At 41.6% G+C, this 17,020-nt stretch overlaps 1 protein-coding gene across 1 annotated transcript in view; it reads left to right on the top strand.

Moving 5' to 3' along the window:
• The window catches only part of snw1 (SNW domain containing 1), a 28,936-nt gene that overhangs the window by 8,591 nt on the left and 3,325 nt on the right, over positions 1-17,020 (top strand). The window contains exons 3-12 of the mRNA XM_067992027.1: positions 3,602-3,763; positions 4,095-4,190; positions 8,828-8,934; positions 10,694-10,798; positions 11,197-11,266; positions 13,009-13,074; positions 14,603-14,719; positions 14,859-15,000; positions 15,932-16,028; positions 16,844-16,961. Coding sequence (XP_067848128.1) covers positions 3,602-3,763; positions 4,095-4,190; positions 8,828-8,934; positions 10,694-10,798; positions 11,197-11,266; positions 13,009-13,074; positions 14,603-14,719; positions 14,859-15,000; positions 15,932-16,028; positions 16,844-16,961 — 1,080 coding nt within the window. The remainder of the gene's footprint in view (positions 1-3,601; positions 3,764-4,094; positions 4,191-8,827; positions 8,935-10,693; positions 10,799-11,196; positions 11,267-13,008; positions 13,075-14,602; positions 14,720-14,858; positions 15,001-15,931; positions 16,029-16,843; positions 16,962-17,020) is intronic.

Here is a 17,020-nt window from a genome sequence, read left to right as displayed (position 1 = left end):
ACCACCTTCTCAAGGGCAATTAGGGATGGGCAATAAATGCCGGCCTTGCCAGCGATGCCCACATCCCGTGAACTAATTAAAAAAAAGTGTAAAACTACAAAGCTGGAAGTCATAATTTAACATGAAAGTCAACTGGTAAACCACTTGTGATCCTGGGCCTGCCTTCAAACATGTCATTACAATACGGTTCTGGTGAAGCATTCTCCATTCACCACCCTTGTCCTGACAAAAATCTGGGCATTAAGTAACAAGATAATTTTTAACAGTACTGCAGCTTGATTGGCATTGGCCATTGTGGTTTAATGGTTCTCATAATATGACTGGAGGGTTACTTGCAGCCCACTCCCCCCTCATCTGTGGACCTCAGCAGAGCTGCTGCTTCATGTAATTGAGAGTCTGAATTCAGAGCCCATTGGGTCTGGGCTGTGTGCGGACGATTTCGTTGAGAAATATAAATATCTAGTACTGTGTACTGTGGCAGATCTTGTGGGAGCGGCCATGCAAAAATCACTGCTCAGCATTGTGACTCTGAACAGAAGCTTGGTGCTCCTGTTTATAGTTGCAGGCCCTGTGCATTTGACAGCACTGCCAAATACCTACTGGTTTGCATTGTTCTGAATGCAGCAGAGACTCTGGGCCTCTTGATCTGCAGTGTCACTTGAAGCTCCCTGATCCTCCTGAACTCACTTAGCAAGTTCAAGCATTGCCATGCTTGCGTCTTACCACAAAGCAGCATAATGTGAGGCATGGCTCAGCTCCCTGTTCCTGCCTTGAATGAGATGAACTTCTTGCATTTTCTTAAGAGAAGAGTTTTGATTTCACATGCAAAGAGAAATATATTGCACAGAATTACATAGCGCCTACAGGCCAATCAGCCCAATTAGTCAATGCTGGTGTTTATGCTCCACACGAGACTCCTCCCATCCTCCCACCACTCTTCATCTAACCCTATCAGCATATCAGAGAATCATAGAAAATTTATGGCACAGAAGGAGGCCATTCGGCCCATTGTGTCTGCGCTGGCCGAAAATGAGTCACCCAGCCTAATCCCACTTTCCAGCACTTGTAGCCTTGTAGGTCACGGCACTTCAGGTGCACATCCAGGTACTTTTTAAATGAGTTGAGGGTTTCTGCCTCTACCACCCTTTCAGGCAGTGAGTTCCAAACCCTCCCAGCTAAGAGAAATAGATCCTTCCTATCCACTCTTTCGAGGCTCCTCATAATTTTGTACACCTCAATTAAATCACCCCTCAGCCCCCTATGTTCCAAAGAGAACAACCCCAGCCTATCCAATCTTTCATGGAATCATAGAAAGGTTACAGCACAGAAGGACGCCGTTCGGACTATTGAGTCCGTGCCGGCTCTATGCAAGAGCAATCCAGCTAGTCCCGCTCCCCCACCCTATCCCCGTAGCCTTGCAAATTTTTTCCTTTCAAGTACTTATCCAGTTCCCTTTCGAAGGCCACAAAATTGGATTGACGACAGGAGACAGAGGGTGGTTGTGGAGGATTGTTTTCCGGACTGGAGGCCTATGACCAGCGGTGTGCCTCAGGGATCGGTGCTGGGTCCGCTGTTATTTGTTATTTATATTAATGATTTGGATGAGAAATAAGGAGGCATGGTTAGTACGTTTGCAGATGACACCAAGATTGGTGGCATTGTGGACAGTGAAGAAGGTTATCTAGGATTGCAACGGGATCTTGATAAATTGGGCCAGTGGGCCGATGAATGGCAGATGGAGTTTAATTTAGATAAATGTGAGGTGATGCATTTTGGTAGATCGAATCGGGCCAGGACCTACTCCGTTAATGGTAGGGCGTTGGGGAGAGTACAGGTTCATAGCTCCTTGAAAGTGGAGTCACAGGTGGATAGGGTGGTGAAGAAGGCATTCAGCATGCTTGGTTTCATTGGTCAGAACATTGAATACAGGAGTTGGGATGTCTTGTTGAAGTTGTACAAGACATTAGTAAGGCCACACTTGGAATACTGTGTACAGTTCTGGTCACCCTATTATAGAAAGGATATTATTAAACTAGAAAGAGTGCAGAAAAGATTTACTAGGATGCTACCGGGACTTGATGATTTGACTTATAGGGAGAGGTTGGATAGACTGAGACTTTTTTCCCTGGAGAGTAGGAGGTTTAGGGGTGATCTTATAGAAGTCTATAAAATAATGAGGGACATAGATAAGGTAGATAGTCAAAATCTTTTCCCAAAGGTAGGGGAGTCTATAACGAGGGGGCATAGATTTAAGGTGAGATGGGAGAGATTCAAAAAGGTCCAGAGGGGCAATTTTTTCATTCAAAGGGTGGTGAGTGTCTGGAACGAGCTGCCAGAGGCAGTAGTAGAGGCAGGTACAATTTTGTCTTTTAAAAAGCATTTGGACAGTTACATGGGTAAGATGGGTATAGAGGGATATGGGCCAAGTGCAGGCAATTGGGACTAGCTTAGTGGTATAAACTGGGTGACATGGACATGTTGGGCCGAAGGGCCTGTTTCCATATTGTCAACTTCTATGATTCTATAATTGAATCTGCCTCCACCACCCCCTCGAGCAGTGCATTCTAGATCCTAACCACTCGCTGTGTAAAGAAATTTTTCCTCATGTCACCTTTGGTTCTTTTGCCAATCACCTTAATATCTTTCTATTCCTTTTCCTAACATGTGTTTATCTAACTTCCCCTTCGATGCATCTATGCTATTCACTTCAACTACTCCTTGTGGAGTAAAGAAATTTCTCCTGAATTCCCTATTGGATTTATTGATGACCATCCTATATTTATGGCCCCTAGTTTTGGTCTCCCCCCACAAGTGAAAACATCTTCTCTACATCTGCCTTATCAAACCATTTCATAATTTTAAATATGGGCCCATTCAAGGCCTTGTGCAGAGAAATGTGCCGCCATTTTCCAAATATGCTTCCAACAAACCTACAGGAGGTGGGAGCAGCACTCAGTATTTATACACAGGCAAGTGATGTGCATTGGGGTGTTTCTCCCAAAAGCTGTACAAAAGTGCTATAAAATGTCGAACAGTTCTTCACCTTGAAGAATGAGGACTTTGACCAGACATATAATTATTTGGATCTGTAGCAATTAATATATCTGTGCATCTAGCACCAGTTAACTTCCTAAACAAAATTTTCTTTGGGCTGTTACTGTAGTAGTTTACAAAGATTAGTGTGATTTTTTTTTTAAACCAAATGCAAACTGTCCCCGAACTACAGAGCCTACAGCTAGACATCGTAGTTTCAAAATACGGGGTAGGCCATTTAGGACCAAGATGAGGAGGAATTTCTTCACTGAAAGTCATGAGTATTTGGAATTCTCTACCCCAGAGGGCTATGGATGCTCAGTTGTTGAGTTATATTCAAGAAGGAGCAGTAGATTTTTGGATATTACGGGAATCAAGGGATATGGGATTGGGGTGGGAAAGTGGAGTTGAGGTAGAAGATCAGCCGTGATCTTATTGAATGGCAGAGCAGGCGTGAGGGGCTGAATGGCCTACTCCAGCTCTTATTTCTTATGTTCTTATGAATGTGACTTTGTGTTCTACAGCTCTTGGTGGTAATGATTTGGTCTTTGTTTTTTCTTCTCACCAGGATTTTGGCGATGGGGGTGCATTCCCAGAGGTCCACATGGCACAGTTTCCATTGGAAATGGGCCGCAAGAAAAAAGCATCCAATGCATTGGCAGTTCAGGTGGATGCAGAGGGAAAGATCAAATTTGATGCTGTTGCTAGGCAAGGACAGTCGAAAGACAAGGTACTGATAAATATATCATAATGCCACTCTGGTTCTTCTCCATTGATCTGTTAAGTTGCCCTGTCTTTTATTTCCAGCAGTGGAATTGCAGGCTTGGAGTGCCATCATAGCACTTGGTGGCATTGTGAGTTAATGCTCCAATGCTCTGATTCTTCTGCTGTCCCAAATAACATTTCTTTAAATTGTACCATTGTGGGGTCGGGGGACGGTGGGTGGTTTTCCTGCCATCAGAACGTTTCCTGTTCAGTTCAAACTCAAATGAGTGTATTGCGTGGGTTGTTTTTTATGTGTATGTATAAATTAGAAAATCAAGTCTTTTTTTTCTATCCAGGTGATATACAGCAAGTTTACCGATCTCATTCCTAAAGAAATCATAAATGAAGATGATCCAGAGCTACAGAGACCTGATGAAGAAAGTATAAAGGAGGTATGTTGTTTATAAACGTGTTGGTATATATTCATTGGCGTGAGGTGTGTTACTGGTTTGAGAGATATTATTGTCAGGTGAAATGGTAAGGAATCTGATGGGGGGTTTGGAAAGGTGAATCAGGTGGTTTTCTGTCCAAAGCGTTATTTGATACATTGCAAAAGAGTCGTGTTCATTAAACTGTTGAAAAACATGGAAATTTGCACAGTTTTCTATACTCTCAACATTCCTAACAGAACACTGGTCAATTGTCCGTGATGTTCCCCATAGCTAGTTGATGAATATAAAGTGTTTTTTCATATACAAGATGGTGATGGATTTGGGAGAAAGACTTCAGAAAGTTGCTCCAAGGGCTAGAGCCTTTAACTAGATCATGACAGTTGACATAATAAAGTTGAATAGGAAATGTTGACCTGGCACTTTACAATGGTAAATTGTGACCAAAAGTCACAGAAGGTTGTGGGTTTAAGTCCCACACCATAGTTGAGAGTTAACAATCTTGGCTTAACAGTACTGAGAGAGTGCTACCTTGTTGGAGATGCTTCTTTTGGATGAGTTATTAAACCAAGGCCAAGTTTGCCTGTTCCAATAGTTGGGTAGAATTAAAGATCCCATGGCACTATTTGAAAAGGAGTAGAGACATTCCTTCCTTGGCTAACTCCACCAAACAGATTAACTGGTTATTTTTCTCAATTGCGGTATGTGTGGACTTTGCTGTGCACACATTTGCTGCCTTGTTTCCCTGAATAACAACAACTTGTGTTTGCATAGCACTTTGAAAATAAAAAAAAAATCCTAAGGTGCTTCACAGATAGTCACATGGAAAACAGATGCCGCATCAGGAAGGGATACACTATGAAGGGCTTGGTCAAAGAGATGGGTTTTGGGGAGTTTTTAAAGAAGTAGAGGGAGGTGGAAGGGTTTAGGGAGGAAAGTCTAGAGAGTAGAACCCAGGTGAGTGAAACCTCCACTGCCAATGGTGGAATGAAGGAAGGGACTACATTTCAAAAATGATTTATTGCCTATGGCGCACCTTGGAACATCCTAGGTAGGATATAGGAACAGGAGTAGGCCATTCCGCCCCTCGTGCCTGCTCCGCCATTTGATAAGATCATGGCTGATCTATGATCTAACTCCATATACCTGCCTTTGGCCCATATCCCTTAATACCTTTGGTTGCCAAAAAGCTATCTATCTCAGATTTAAATTTAGCAATTGAGCTAGTATCAATTGCCGTTTGCGGAAGAGAGTTCCAAACTTCTACCACCCTTTGTGTGTAGAAATGTTTTCTAATCTCGCTCCTGAAAGGTCTGGCTCTAATTTTTAGACTGAGCCGCCTACTCCTAAAATCCCCAACCAGCGGAAATAGTTTCTCTCTATCCACCCTATCTGTTCCCCTTAATATCTTATAAACTTCGATCAGATCACCCCTTAACCTTCGAAACTCTAGAGAATACAACCCTAATTTGTGTAATCTCTCCTCGTAACTTAACCCTTGAAGTCCGAGTATCATTCTAGTAAACCTACGCTGCACTCCCTCCAAGGCCAATATGTCCTTCCGAAGGTGCGGTGCCCAGAACTGCTCGCAGTACTCCAGGTGCGGTCTAACCAGGCTTTTGTATAGCTGCAGCATAACTTCTGCCCCCTTGTACTCTAGTCCTCTAGATATAAAGGCCAGCATTCCATTAGCCTTCTTGATTATTTTCTGCTCCTGTTCATGACACTTCAATGATCTATGTACCTGAACCCCTAAGTCCCTTTGGACATCCACTGTTTTTAACTTTTTACCATTTAGAAAGTACCCTGTTCTATCCTTTTTTGATCCAAAGTGGATAACCTCACATTTGTCTGCATTGAGTTCCATTTGCCACAGTTTTGCCCATTCACCTAATCTATCAATATCACTTTGTAATTTTATGTTTTCATCTACACTGCTTACAATGCCACCAATCTTTGTGTCATCGGCAAACTTAGATATGAGACTTTCTATGCCTTCATCCAAGTCATTAATAAATATTGTGAATAATTGAGGCCCCAAGATAGATCCCTGCGGGACTCCACTAGTCACATCCTGCCAATGTGAGTACCTACCCATTATCCCTACTCTTTGTCGCCTTTCGCTCAGCCAACTTCCTAACCAAGTCCATATTTTTCCCTTGATTCCATGGGCTTCTATCTTAGCTAACAGTCTCTTATGTGGGATCTTATCAAATGCCTTCTGGAAGTCCATATAAATAACATCCATTGACATTCCCCTGTCCACTACTTTAGTCACCTCTTCAAAAAATTCAATCAGGTTTGTCAGGCACGACCTACCTTTCACAAATCCATGCTGGCTCTCTCTGATTAACTGAAAATTCCCGAGGTGTTCAGTCACCCTATCCTTAATTATAGACTCCAGCATTTTCCCCACAACAGATGTTAAGCTAACTGGTCTATAATTCCCTGGTTTCTCTCTCTCTCCTTTCTTAAAAAGCAGAGTGACATGTGCAATTTTCCAATCTAGAGGGACAGTTCCTGAATCTAGAGAACTTTGAAAGATTACAGTTAGGGCATCCACAATGTGCTCACCCACTTCCTTTAAAACCCTGGGATGGAAACCATCTGGTCCTGGGGATTTGTCACTCTTTAGTGCTATTATTTTCTGAACACCTCGGGAATTTTCAGTTAATCAGAGAGAGCCAGCATGGATTTCTTCATTACTGTTGCTTTACTTATGTTAATTTTATCGAGTCCCTCTCCCCGATTCAGTATTAGTTTTCTTGGGATTTCCGGCATGCTATCCTCTTTTTCTACTGTAAATACTGACGCAAAGTAATTGTTCAACATGTCCGTCATTTCCCCATTGTCGATGACAATATCCCCACTTTCAGTTTTTAAGGGGCCAACACTGCTCCTGACCACCCTCTTTTTCCTAATATAACCATAAAAGTTCTTCGTATTGATTTTGATATCCCTTGCGAGTTTCTTTTCATACTCTCTTTTTGTAGTTCTTACTATCTGTTTTGTGACCCTTTGTTGATCTTTGTATCTTTCCCATTCGCCAGGATCTGTGCCATTTTTTGCCTTTTTGTACGCCCTTTCCTTATGTCTTATACTGTCCCTTACCTCTTTAGTTGTCCATGGCTTTTTTTTTGGCAAGTAGCGTTCTTGCCCCTCAGGGGTATAAACCGGGTCTGTATGTCGTTTAAACATTTCCCACTGATCATCAGTCGTTTTACCCATTAACAGATTTGCCCAGTTTACTGTGGACAGTCTCTGTCTCATCCCATTGAAGTCGGCCTTGCCCAAGTCTAGAATCTTAGCAGCTGATTCACTTTTTTCCCTTTCAAACACTACTTTGAACTCGATCATGTTATGATCGCTATTGGATAGATGTTCACGCACAGTTAAGCCGTTAACTAAATCTGGTTCATTACTCATTACTAAATCTAGTATGGCTTGCCCCCTTGTTGCCTCTATGAAAGATGCTATATGAATGCAAATCCTTTTCATATTCAGCTTATTGCTGTTTGTGTGGTGGTCTCCATTCCCCATGTGTAGCATCTTGGGGCATTTTGTTGCATGAAAGGTATTATATTATTGTCAGCTGTACACAGAATGGCTGCTCAGTTTATGTATGTATTAAGTCACTGCACTCCAAAATGTGTTAAGTGCTTTGAGACATTTCAATATTGTAAATCCATTTTTTTTTTGTTATCATAAAATGGGGGGCTTCCATGTGCTGTAATTAAGCTGAATGTGTATAAGCCATGTATTTGCATGTTCTGCACCCATGCTCAGTACTGAAGTTGAGTCCAGGTCAATGGACCCAGGGAAACACAAGAAAGAATATGAGCAAGTTAAAACTTAGATTTAACTTTTTTTTAAAAAAGAGCATTCTGATGGCTCAGTTGGTAATATACTGCACATTGTGCTACTGAGACACACAGACCATCAAAGTCCCAGGTTCAGTCCCTGATCAGTACTGAGTTGCTTAATCTTATTTGGCATAGAATCATGGCTATTATAGTTGGCTACAGCATCACTGATATATAGAGAGGAAAAATCACTCCTCTGCCATTCCTCGTCGCTAGCCAGTGACCCCTGCTGTAAGATGTACGTCTCTGGATGTTGGGTGGGGGAGTCTGTGATGCTCCTTGCAGTTAAATAGCCTGCTGATGTTAACCGTCAAGTTTCGAACATGAATGGCTGCAGGAGTGAGCCTGTCGGAGGCCTACCAATAACTGCGTGATGAGAGAATTGGAGGAAAAAAGACTTTTAACATCAGCATGATTACTTTTCAGCATTATTGCTAATCCTCTGCTGCAGCAGATAGTGTATGTGATGTCTGTTGAAAGGAAAACTGAAATGTTAGTACAGTAGGAATAAAAAATCCTTAATTGAGGATAGGATTACGCTCTATCCGTTGGGAATGGGTAGCTTCACATGTTCTGAGACGTGATGTTTCTAATACCTCAGTTTTAAAACTAATACAGTTTGACGGTTGACTTTGCCTTGGGTAAAACAGCCCATTAGTCCTTGAAAATGAAGATTAAAGGTAGAATTGCCTGCATTGTTTTAAAAGTTGACCACATAAAACCTGTAGGTATGGAAATGCATATTAACCTGCTAAATTTTCTTTATTTGAATTGCAGTTGACTGAAAAGACGCGTTCGGCTCTTGAAAAACAAGTTTCACAGAAGGTTGCAGCAGCCATGCCTGTTCGGGCAGCTGAGAAACTAGCCCCTGCACAGTACATCAGGTTAGAAGCATCATTTGAGCAGTATTCATGTTTTGGATATCCAAGTTTTAAATTGGCTTTTAGAATGAGCCCAGTGCCCTGGTAATCAGTGCAGTCTAGTGTGCAGTGCTTAGCAGCGCTTGGATGCAGGGTCTGATTGCACAGCTGCCCCATGCAGTGAGCTTCTGATCTCAGCTGAGCTATCAGAAGATGGTAATGAAAGCTTGAGAATCTTTCCCCTTCAAGAGGAATGGGCTAAATCCAGCAGATGGATTCCTCTATGATGTTATCGGACTGATGACGGCAGCCATCCTTGCTCCAAATGCTCGAGCGTTTATAGTTGACCATGCTTGTGTTGGCCCTAAAACACTGGCACAGACCTAATATCAAGTGAGCTGCCCACTCTCCCAGGTTGGGAATGAATGTTGCAAAAAGACCTAAAAAATTAGATGTAATTTCTCTATAATCTGATGCCATTGGCTGATTCAGAAGCAAGCACTCTTTCTTGTCTCCACAAAAATCTGTTTAGTATAGCGCTGTTACACACAATACAGTTTAGGCTGTGGGGGGGGGAGGGTGCAGGGGGGGATATTTGATTCCCACTCCATTAATAACTTTTTAACAAAAGTAACATTGCAGAAATGGTAGGATCTTAGGAAGAGGAGTAGGCCGTTCAGTCTCTCGAGCCTGAGATCATGGTTGATCTGTACCTCAACACCATTTACCTGTCTTTGCTCCATATCCCTCAATACACTTGCTCAACAAAAATCTATCAATCTCAGTCTTGGGGGGGAAAAAAATCAATTGACCCCCACCTCCAGCATCTACAGCTTTTTCAGGGGGTGAGTTCAAATTCCCACTACTCTTTGTGTCAAAAGAAAAGTGTTTCCAGATTTCATTCCTCAATGGCCTAGCTTTCAGATTCTGCCGCCTTGTTCTGGATTCCCCCGCCAGATGAAATAGTGCCTCAGTATCCGCCCTATCAAATCCTGTTAATCACCTCAATTAGATCACCCTCTATACTCAAGGGCCAAGTTTATGCAACCTTTCCTTGTAACTTAATCCTTTAAGCCCTGTATCATTCTGGTGAAGCTACACTGTACCCTTCCACGGAGGATACACCTTTCCTGAGGTATGGTGCGCAACGCTAAATGGAGTACTCCAGATGGAGTACTGTGTACAACTGGTAGCTAACTGAAACCACTGGTTCGTCAGCATATTAGAAACAAGGTGCTTTCAGAACCTTGCACAAATGTCTATAGAAGGACAGTTAGAATCTTGAATCCTGTGTGTATCACAAAGTCTAATGCTATACATTGCACTTGTCACGTTGTTGTAATTGGATTGAAAGGCTCTTCAGATGCAAGCTGTAGAGTGGCTCCAGGTGCACACTCCCGGGTCTAACCCCTACTAGGGAAGGGGAGATCGCATTAATTTATAGGCTAGTTATACAAATGTTTATCACCACAGATGAAGAAAGTAGAGATTTGGCATACATTAAGCCTCATGTCAGAGAATAGTCTGACCACTTTTACACGGTGTATTTTGTGCACGAGTGCCAACGGTCATGTAATGTGGAACTTTACTTTTATTTGTTGCAATACAGAATATCGACATTCCCCACAGTTAATCCAAAGACTAACAATTCATCTGGTATTTGAATTGCAGTACATGCCTTATTTTACTAGTAGTAGTGTAGTTTTAAAGAATTACGTGTGCAGGTATGTAAAAATTGACCATACCAACAGATTAAAGTTTTTTTTTTCTTCACTGTGCTCAGATACACTCCTTCTCAACAAGGTGTTGCTTTCAACTCGGGAGCTAAACAGAGAGTTATCAGGATGGTGGAAATGCAAAAGGACCCGATGGAACCTCCTCGATTCAAGTAAGTGGATAACAGTGTTAGGTGCAGAAGTTTTAATGGGCCAAATTGTTTTTTTTGACGGTGATTCGCACTGGCATTGCTCTTTCATAACAGCGGGTGTGAAACTTTGAAGCAGTGCTGTCATGAAATCTGAATGTGCGTATGACTTTCAAGGATCCCAACGTCACATACGATAGCCTGATATATTTCCATATGACCAGACATTGGGCAATTTCTCAGCCCCAGACTATTTTGGAAAAAAAAAGTCAAAAATTTGACAGTTCTGCTTCCACTAGTTACGTTGCACTGCATTCCAATACTGAGGTTGGCGTGTGGATCAGAAACCTACATGTGTTTATCGTTTTTCTGTTACTTCTCGACGAGATCATTCTGACCAGCTTTGTTCTGTCATTTTTTAGGATTAATAAGAAGATTCCTCGAGGTCCCCCGTCTCCTCCCGCACCTGTCATGCACTCACCGAGCAGAAAGGTAGGAGAACAATCAACTAGAGCAGGATAACAGTGCTCACCAGTATTTCACTGAGGGCTTTACTGTGTTTTTTTTAAATTACAGATGAAAGCTGTATTTCAAGTGTCTTTAATAACACAGCAGCTTAAGTCGTACATCTAGCTGTACTGTGATGCCTTCATCATCAGCTGATTGAATAGTAGCTTTAGGTGCCTCTGTAGCTCTAGCAATAATGAATTAAATCCCCATGCCAGAATTATGGCTTTAGTGCCATGCAAACTCAATTACTGCAGATGGATTAAAACTTCCTGTGTTATCTTTTGACAGCGAAGTGAAGTATGTTGGGAAAACGGTGTGGTGGAGAGGAGCAGCAAATATTGCTAACAGAGCCCACACTGCCCTGCAACTTGCAATGGAGAAATAAAATACAGTATAATCACTCTGCAGCAAAGTAGAATGCGTCACTGTTGTTACTTGATTATGCAGCCCGCTGTCCATTAAAGTTTGCCGTGACATCCATCACCGGGAGAATCAAACTCCCCAAAAAAATAGCCCCAGAAACGAATGTAGAACGGCACATGTTGGAGTGCATTCTAGGGCGTCTTGGGTTCAGATGTTGACTAATCATGGTTCGTGATGCCATCTGAAGCCCTGGATGTTTTCCTGTCTGTGCGTAATTCTTTTAAAAAAACTTTTTAAATATCTTTTTCTGCCAGTCTTTCCCCGCCTTCCCCTCTTCGTGTCATGAAAACATTAATCCCTTGCTGGGGTACAATTCCTCGAGTGCCCACCAGTACCTTAGCCAACTGTCCATTTGTTATCTAGATGGTATCGACAGGCTATTTTGGTTACGGGGAGCATCACTGCCGAACCCAATCCTGTCTTTGCCTCCCATCCACAAGTACACTTACAGCAAGAGTTGCTATATAACTGTCGGTGAGTCAGTAACTAGAGTGCATTGTTCTAAGAACATCAAAAGAACAAAGAGACATGTTAGGAGATTTGTTTTTACACAGAGCTGTCATTAGGATATGGAATGCCCTACCCAAAACAGTGGTGGAAGCAGAATCCATAATAGCTTTTAAAAGGGAAGTGGGTCGAATTTGAAAAAGGGTATGGGAAAAGGGGACTAAATGGATAGCTTTCAGAGAGCTGGCACAGGCACAATGGGTCAAATGGCCACCTTCTGTGCTGTAAAATTCTGTGATTAGGAGCATGAACTCTGGTTGTTTTCTTGTCTCCCTAATCCCAAAATGCTGAACCCTCTCCAGGACCTGAGCATGTATTCTAGGCTGACACTTCAGTTGTGATTTCTTGGATGAAACCTATACCAAGGTACCACCTGCTTGCACAGACTAGCAGATCCCATTGAACTATTCAAAGAGCAAGGACTTTTCCTAGTGTCTTAAACTCCTTTAATCCCACCAAAAAAAAGCATTTAACTGGTGATTCATTTACTGTTTGTGAGATCTTGCTGTGCACACAATTGGCTGCCACATTTGCCTACATAACAATTTCCAAGTGACTGCACTTCAAAAGTAGTTCACGTGAAGCTCTTTGGGATGTCCTGGGGAAGTGATACAAATGCACGTTGGTTTCTTCCTGCCTGAAGTCTGAAACCTTTTAGAATGCTGCCACAGTAATGTGCTTATTTTTTTCCAACTCAGCCTTGCTATGCAGAAGTTGAGAGCTTTCCTTTCCCTAACTCCTCGTTTGAGTTTGTTGTGTTCCTTTAATGCAGCATTTGCATTTCTTTGTTTCAGATGACTGTGAAAGAGCAGCAAGAGTGGAAAATTCCTCCGTGCATATCAAACTGGAAGAACGCAAAGGTAAAGAGATTTGGACCTTTTTTGCATTGTTTTTTTTAAAAAAAAATTTTTTACATTTAAAAAAAAATCTGGTGTTTAATTCTCCAGTTTAACTAATTATAGTTAAATGTTCACTTTACCAGTCCCTAGAATTCTGTGAATGTATTAAAATTATTCAGGCTGCATTACTGGTTTAATTTAAAAACCTCCTAGTTCAGTTCAGTGCAAAACAATGTGTACGGTGGCAGTAATAAGATTATTGCTGGAGAGTCAGGCAGTTGAAACTTAAAAGATTAATTTCCACAGGTGTCTTTATGGGTGTATACATGATATCGCACATTGGCAATGAAAGTTGGAGCATACACTTAGAGAGAATTTCCTGGAACTGGCTTCAGGTTTAGAAAAAGTTTCTTTGGTTGGGATCATACAAACCTAACTGGTGATAAGGATTGTAGAAGTGGCCCGAGAAGCACCAACTGCCTCAAGGAGGGAAAAGGCAGTGTGGGACTTAGCAGAGGTCACGGCCACCTTTCAATTTCCCTCACCTTCTGAACTGATCCAGATCCAGTTTTATCCCTGACCATGGTACAAATCGTTGTACAAAAACATAATTAGTCTCTGGTTTAGGCTGACCTCAGCGAAACCTTCCAAACACTGCACATAAGGCGGCAATCAGTGCATACTTGGATATCACGTCTCGAATAGCTGATTGTGGAGCTCTAGCAGTCGAAATCCGAACCTTGGCATATCTTCTTACATGACGAAATTCGTCGGAAGGCACTGCGATGTTAGGATCTCTGTAAATTTGATTCATTTCTCAACAGTATACGTCCCCGGGGAGAATGTTCTTGTCACTACGTTCAAATGGTATTGTATGAATGTTCCTGAATCTGTTGAAATCTGATCTCCAAGCTCATACCAAGGAAGTTGAGCATTGCAATAAATTGACATTTTGTATCAGGACTTCAATAATTGACCAATAATCATCAAAACAAATAATGGATTTATTAGCATACTCTTATTATTTTGAAGAAGTTCTTTCATTCAGTGAACAGAAGCTATTTCCAGCACTACAAGTTTTGTATTCCAAAATTTTATTATCTTTGTCAACTGTGCACTCCCATGTAAAATTTTCTGGTACATTTGTATTGGGGGCTTGAAGCAATTCTCTAATTAATGTAGTTTTTTGTTTTAATCAGTAGCCCAAAAGGCTTAACTCTTAATATGTAGTCTACACTGATGATCAACTGGCATGCAGACTTTCAAGTGAAGCTGTACAGTAAAAGCCTTAGTTCTTGGAGGATCCTGATCTCATTAACAGAATGAGTGGAACAGGCTCGAGGGGTTGAATTGCCTACTCCTCTTCCCACGAAGTGAGAGTTGAAAATCAAAATTCCTGGGCTACCGAGTCAACAGAAGATCAGACTGCCAGTACCTGAATTCCCTTTTGTTTTTTTGAAAAGCTTTGTGCTGCCCCATGTTTTCTGATTGGGATACTGGGTGCACATTTGTACAGCTCTTAATCGTGTGCTTCTGTTCTGTGTTCCAGGGTTATACCATTCCATTGGACAAGCGTCTGGCTGCCGATGGCCGAGGACTTCAAACGGTTCACATTAATGAGAACTTTGCTAAGCTTGCAGAGGCTCTCTACATTGCAGACAGAAAGGTATTTTTAAGCTTCTGAAATGTTGCAACATAGTTTTGAATTTTCTTTTAAAATTCCGAATGATCTCCATTTGCTTTTGTTCATATTTTAAACTTTGGAAGCGGTACTCCTCCCTAACTGACCTGTGTTGTGCTCGTAGGCTCGTGAAGCTGTGGAGATGCGAGCACAAGTTGAAAGGAAAATGGCTCAGAAAGAGAAAGAAAAGAAGGAAGAGAAGCTCCGAGAATTGGCTCAGATTGCCAGGGAGAGGAGAGCTGGTATCAAGACTCACATAGAGAAAGGTACGAGGCATTATAAAGAAATACTTGCACTTACATAGCACCCTGTTGTGCCTCAGACATCTCAGCACTTCACATACATTGAATTACTTTGAAGTACGGTGACTTATGTTGAGTGTTGTTTGAATACAGTTCACTAACAGGGCAAGGTTCGTGATTAAACATTTTGAGGACAAAAGCGCTTCAATGAGACAAACTCATATTTTATTATTTCTTACCACATGTTCATTATCAATCACGTGGACTTCGTTTCTTTCGAGATTTGAAACCTTAAAGGGCCTATGATTTTGGAAAAGATAGAATGTAACAAAAGTAAAATTGACTCAGTTTCGCATGATTTGAGAGTTTTCAAAGTAGAACATTTTATTTTACTTCAATTGCCATGGTCCTTCCTCAGGGAAGAGGGCACTTGGGCAAGCTACTCCCAAGCCTCTGTTACTCAAAAACTAGAATGAGAGTTTATCACCTTTTTTGTTCCCTGTCCCCAAAAGTGCCTGATCTCTGTTGTGACCCACAACAACAGTGCAATTGAGATCAAGTTGTATGGAGATGACAGACCTGAATCCACATCCCACTACTGCGGTGACATTGCAATGTGTTGGGATAGCAGTTGGCTGCACCGCCACAGTCTGGGATAGTTGATTATAAGTAAGACATGCTGTGCAGATGCTTAAGGACATAACAAAAACTACATGGTGCAACAAACATGCATATTTTTAATTGGTCTGTTTTATTTAAATTTGTAGACTTTCTCAAACTGTTACTTGCACCTCAATATGAAAGAACGAGTACATCCAAAATATTTTCGAATTCTATTCAATTCAAAAATCTGATCTTCAGTAACCAATGCATAGTGTCACTTCTACTTTAAAAAAAAAATCCTTGTATAGTTTATTTTTTTTTAAAGTGTAATAATTAATTTTTTTTTAAAAAGAGGAAAACGAAACAAGAGAGCGGGATGAAATTAGACACGAAAGACGAAAAGAACGACAGCATGACCGCAATCTTGCCCGAGCAGCCCCAGATAAGAGGTACGTCACAACCTGATGAATTGTGTGTTGAAAACGGTGGCCTGGTTGAATGCTGTATAAAGTAACACGGTGATACCCTCACCTCAATATCTTTGGCCTAGAACTCGTCACATTTATTGAAAGAAAAGAACAACCTTGCACTTATACAATGCTTTTCACATCCTCAGGACGTCCCAAAGCACTTTACAGCCAATGAATTACTTTTGAAGTGTAGTCACTGTTGTTTTGCAGGGAAATGCAGCAGCCAGTTTGCACACAGCAAGGTCCCACAAACAGCATTGAGAGGGATGTGCAGTTAATGTTTATGGTGCTGATGGTTGAGGGATAAATAATGGCCAGTAAATCAGGAGAACTCCTCTGCTCTTCAAATAATGATGTGGGATCTTTTACATGCTGAGCAGGCAGAGCCTCTATTTAATGCTTCACTTGAAAGACGGTGCTATTAATAAAGTAATACTCCCTCAGTACTGCACTTAAGTGTGAGGCTAGATTATGTGCTCAAGTCTCTGGAGTGGGCTTTGAGCCCACAACCCTCTGACTTGGGGAAGGGGAAGTTTTACCGCTGAGCCAAGGCTGACGTTAGTTAAAATTGTTGGAAGCAATGTGAGTTTATCTTTTAAGCCAACTGGTGTAACCTTGTGAATTGGTTTGAGTTTATATTTTAGTTGAGTGACGTCCAGCATATATCAGAAATTCTTGATAGAGGAGAACGCAGTATTCTAACATCCGCTATCCAGCAGCACGAGATTCTGCACAGGTTTCACGGTGGCAGCTGAGCTCTACTGTATAAGTAACTCCACTCGTTTAAATTTCAGGTCCAAACTGCAGAGGGATCAGGACCGAGACATCAGCGAGCTGATTGCCTTGGGTGTACCAAATCAACGTGTATCGACTGATATACAGTATGACCAAAGACTCTTCAACCAGAACAAGGTAAAATAAAATTACCATTACAAAGAAATGTCAGCAACTGGTGGTTTGCGCAGTTGTGT

This window comes from Heptranchias perlo, chromosome 10 (genome assembly GCF_035084215.1).
Source record: "Heptranchias perlo isolate sHepPer1 chromosome 10, sHepPer1.hap1, whole genome shotgun sequence".
Taxonomy (NCBI): domain Eukaryota; kingdom Metazoa; phylum Chordata; class Chondrichthyes; order Hexanchiformes; family Hexanchidae; genus Heptranchias; species Heptranchias perlo.
This window is presented reverse-complemented; position numbering and strand designations above follow the sequence as displayed.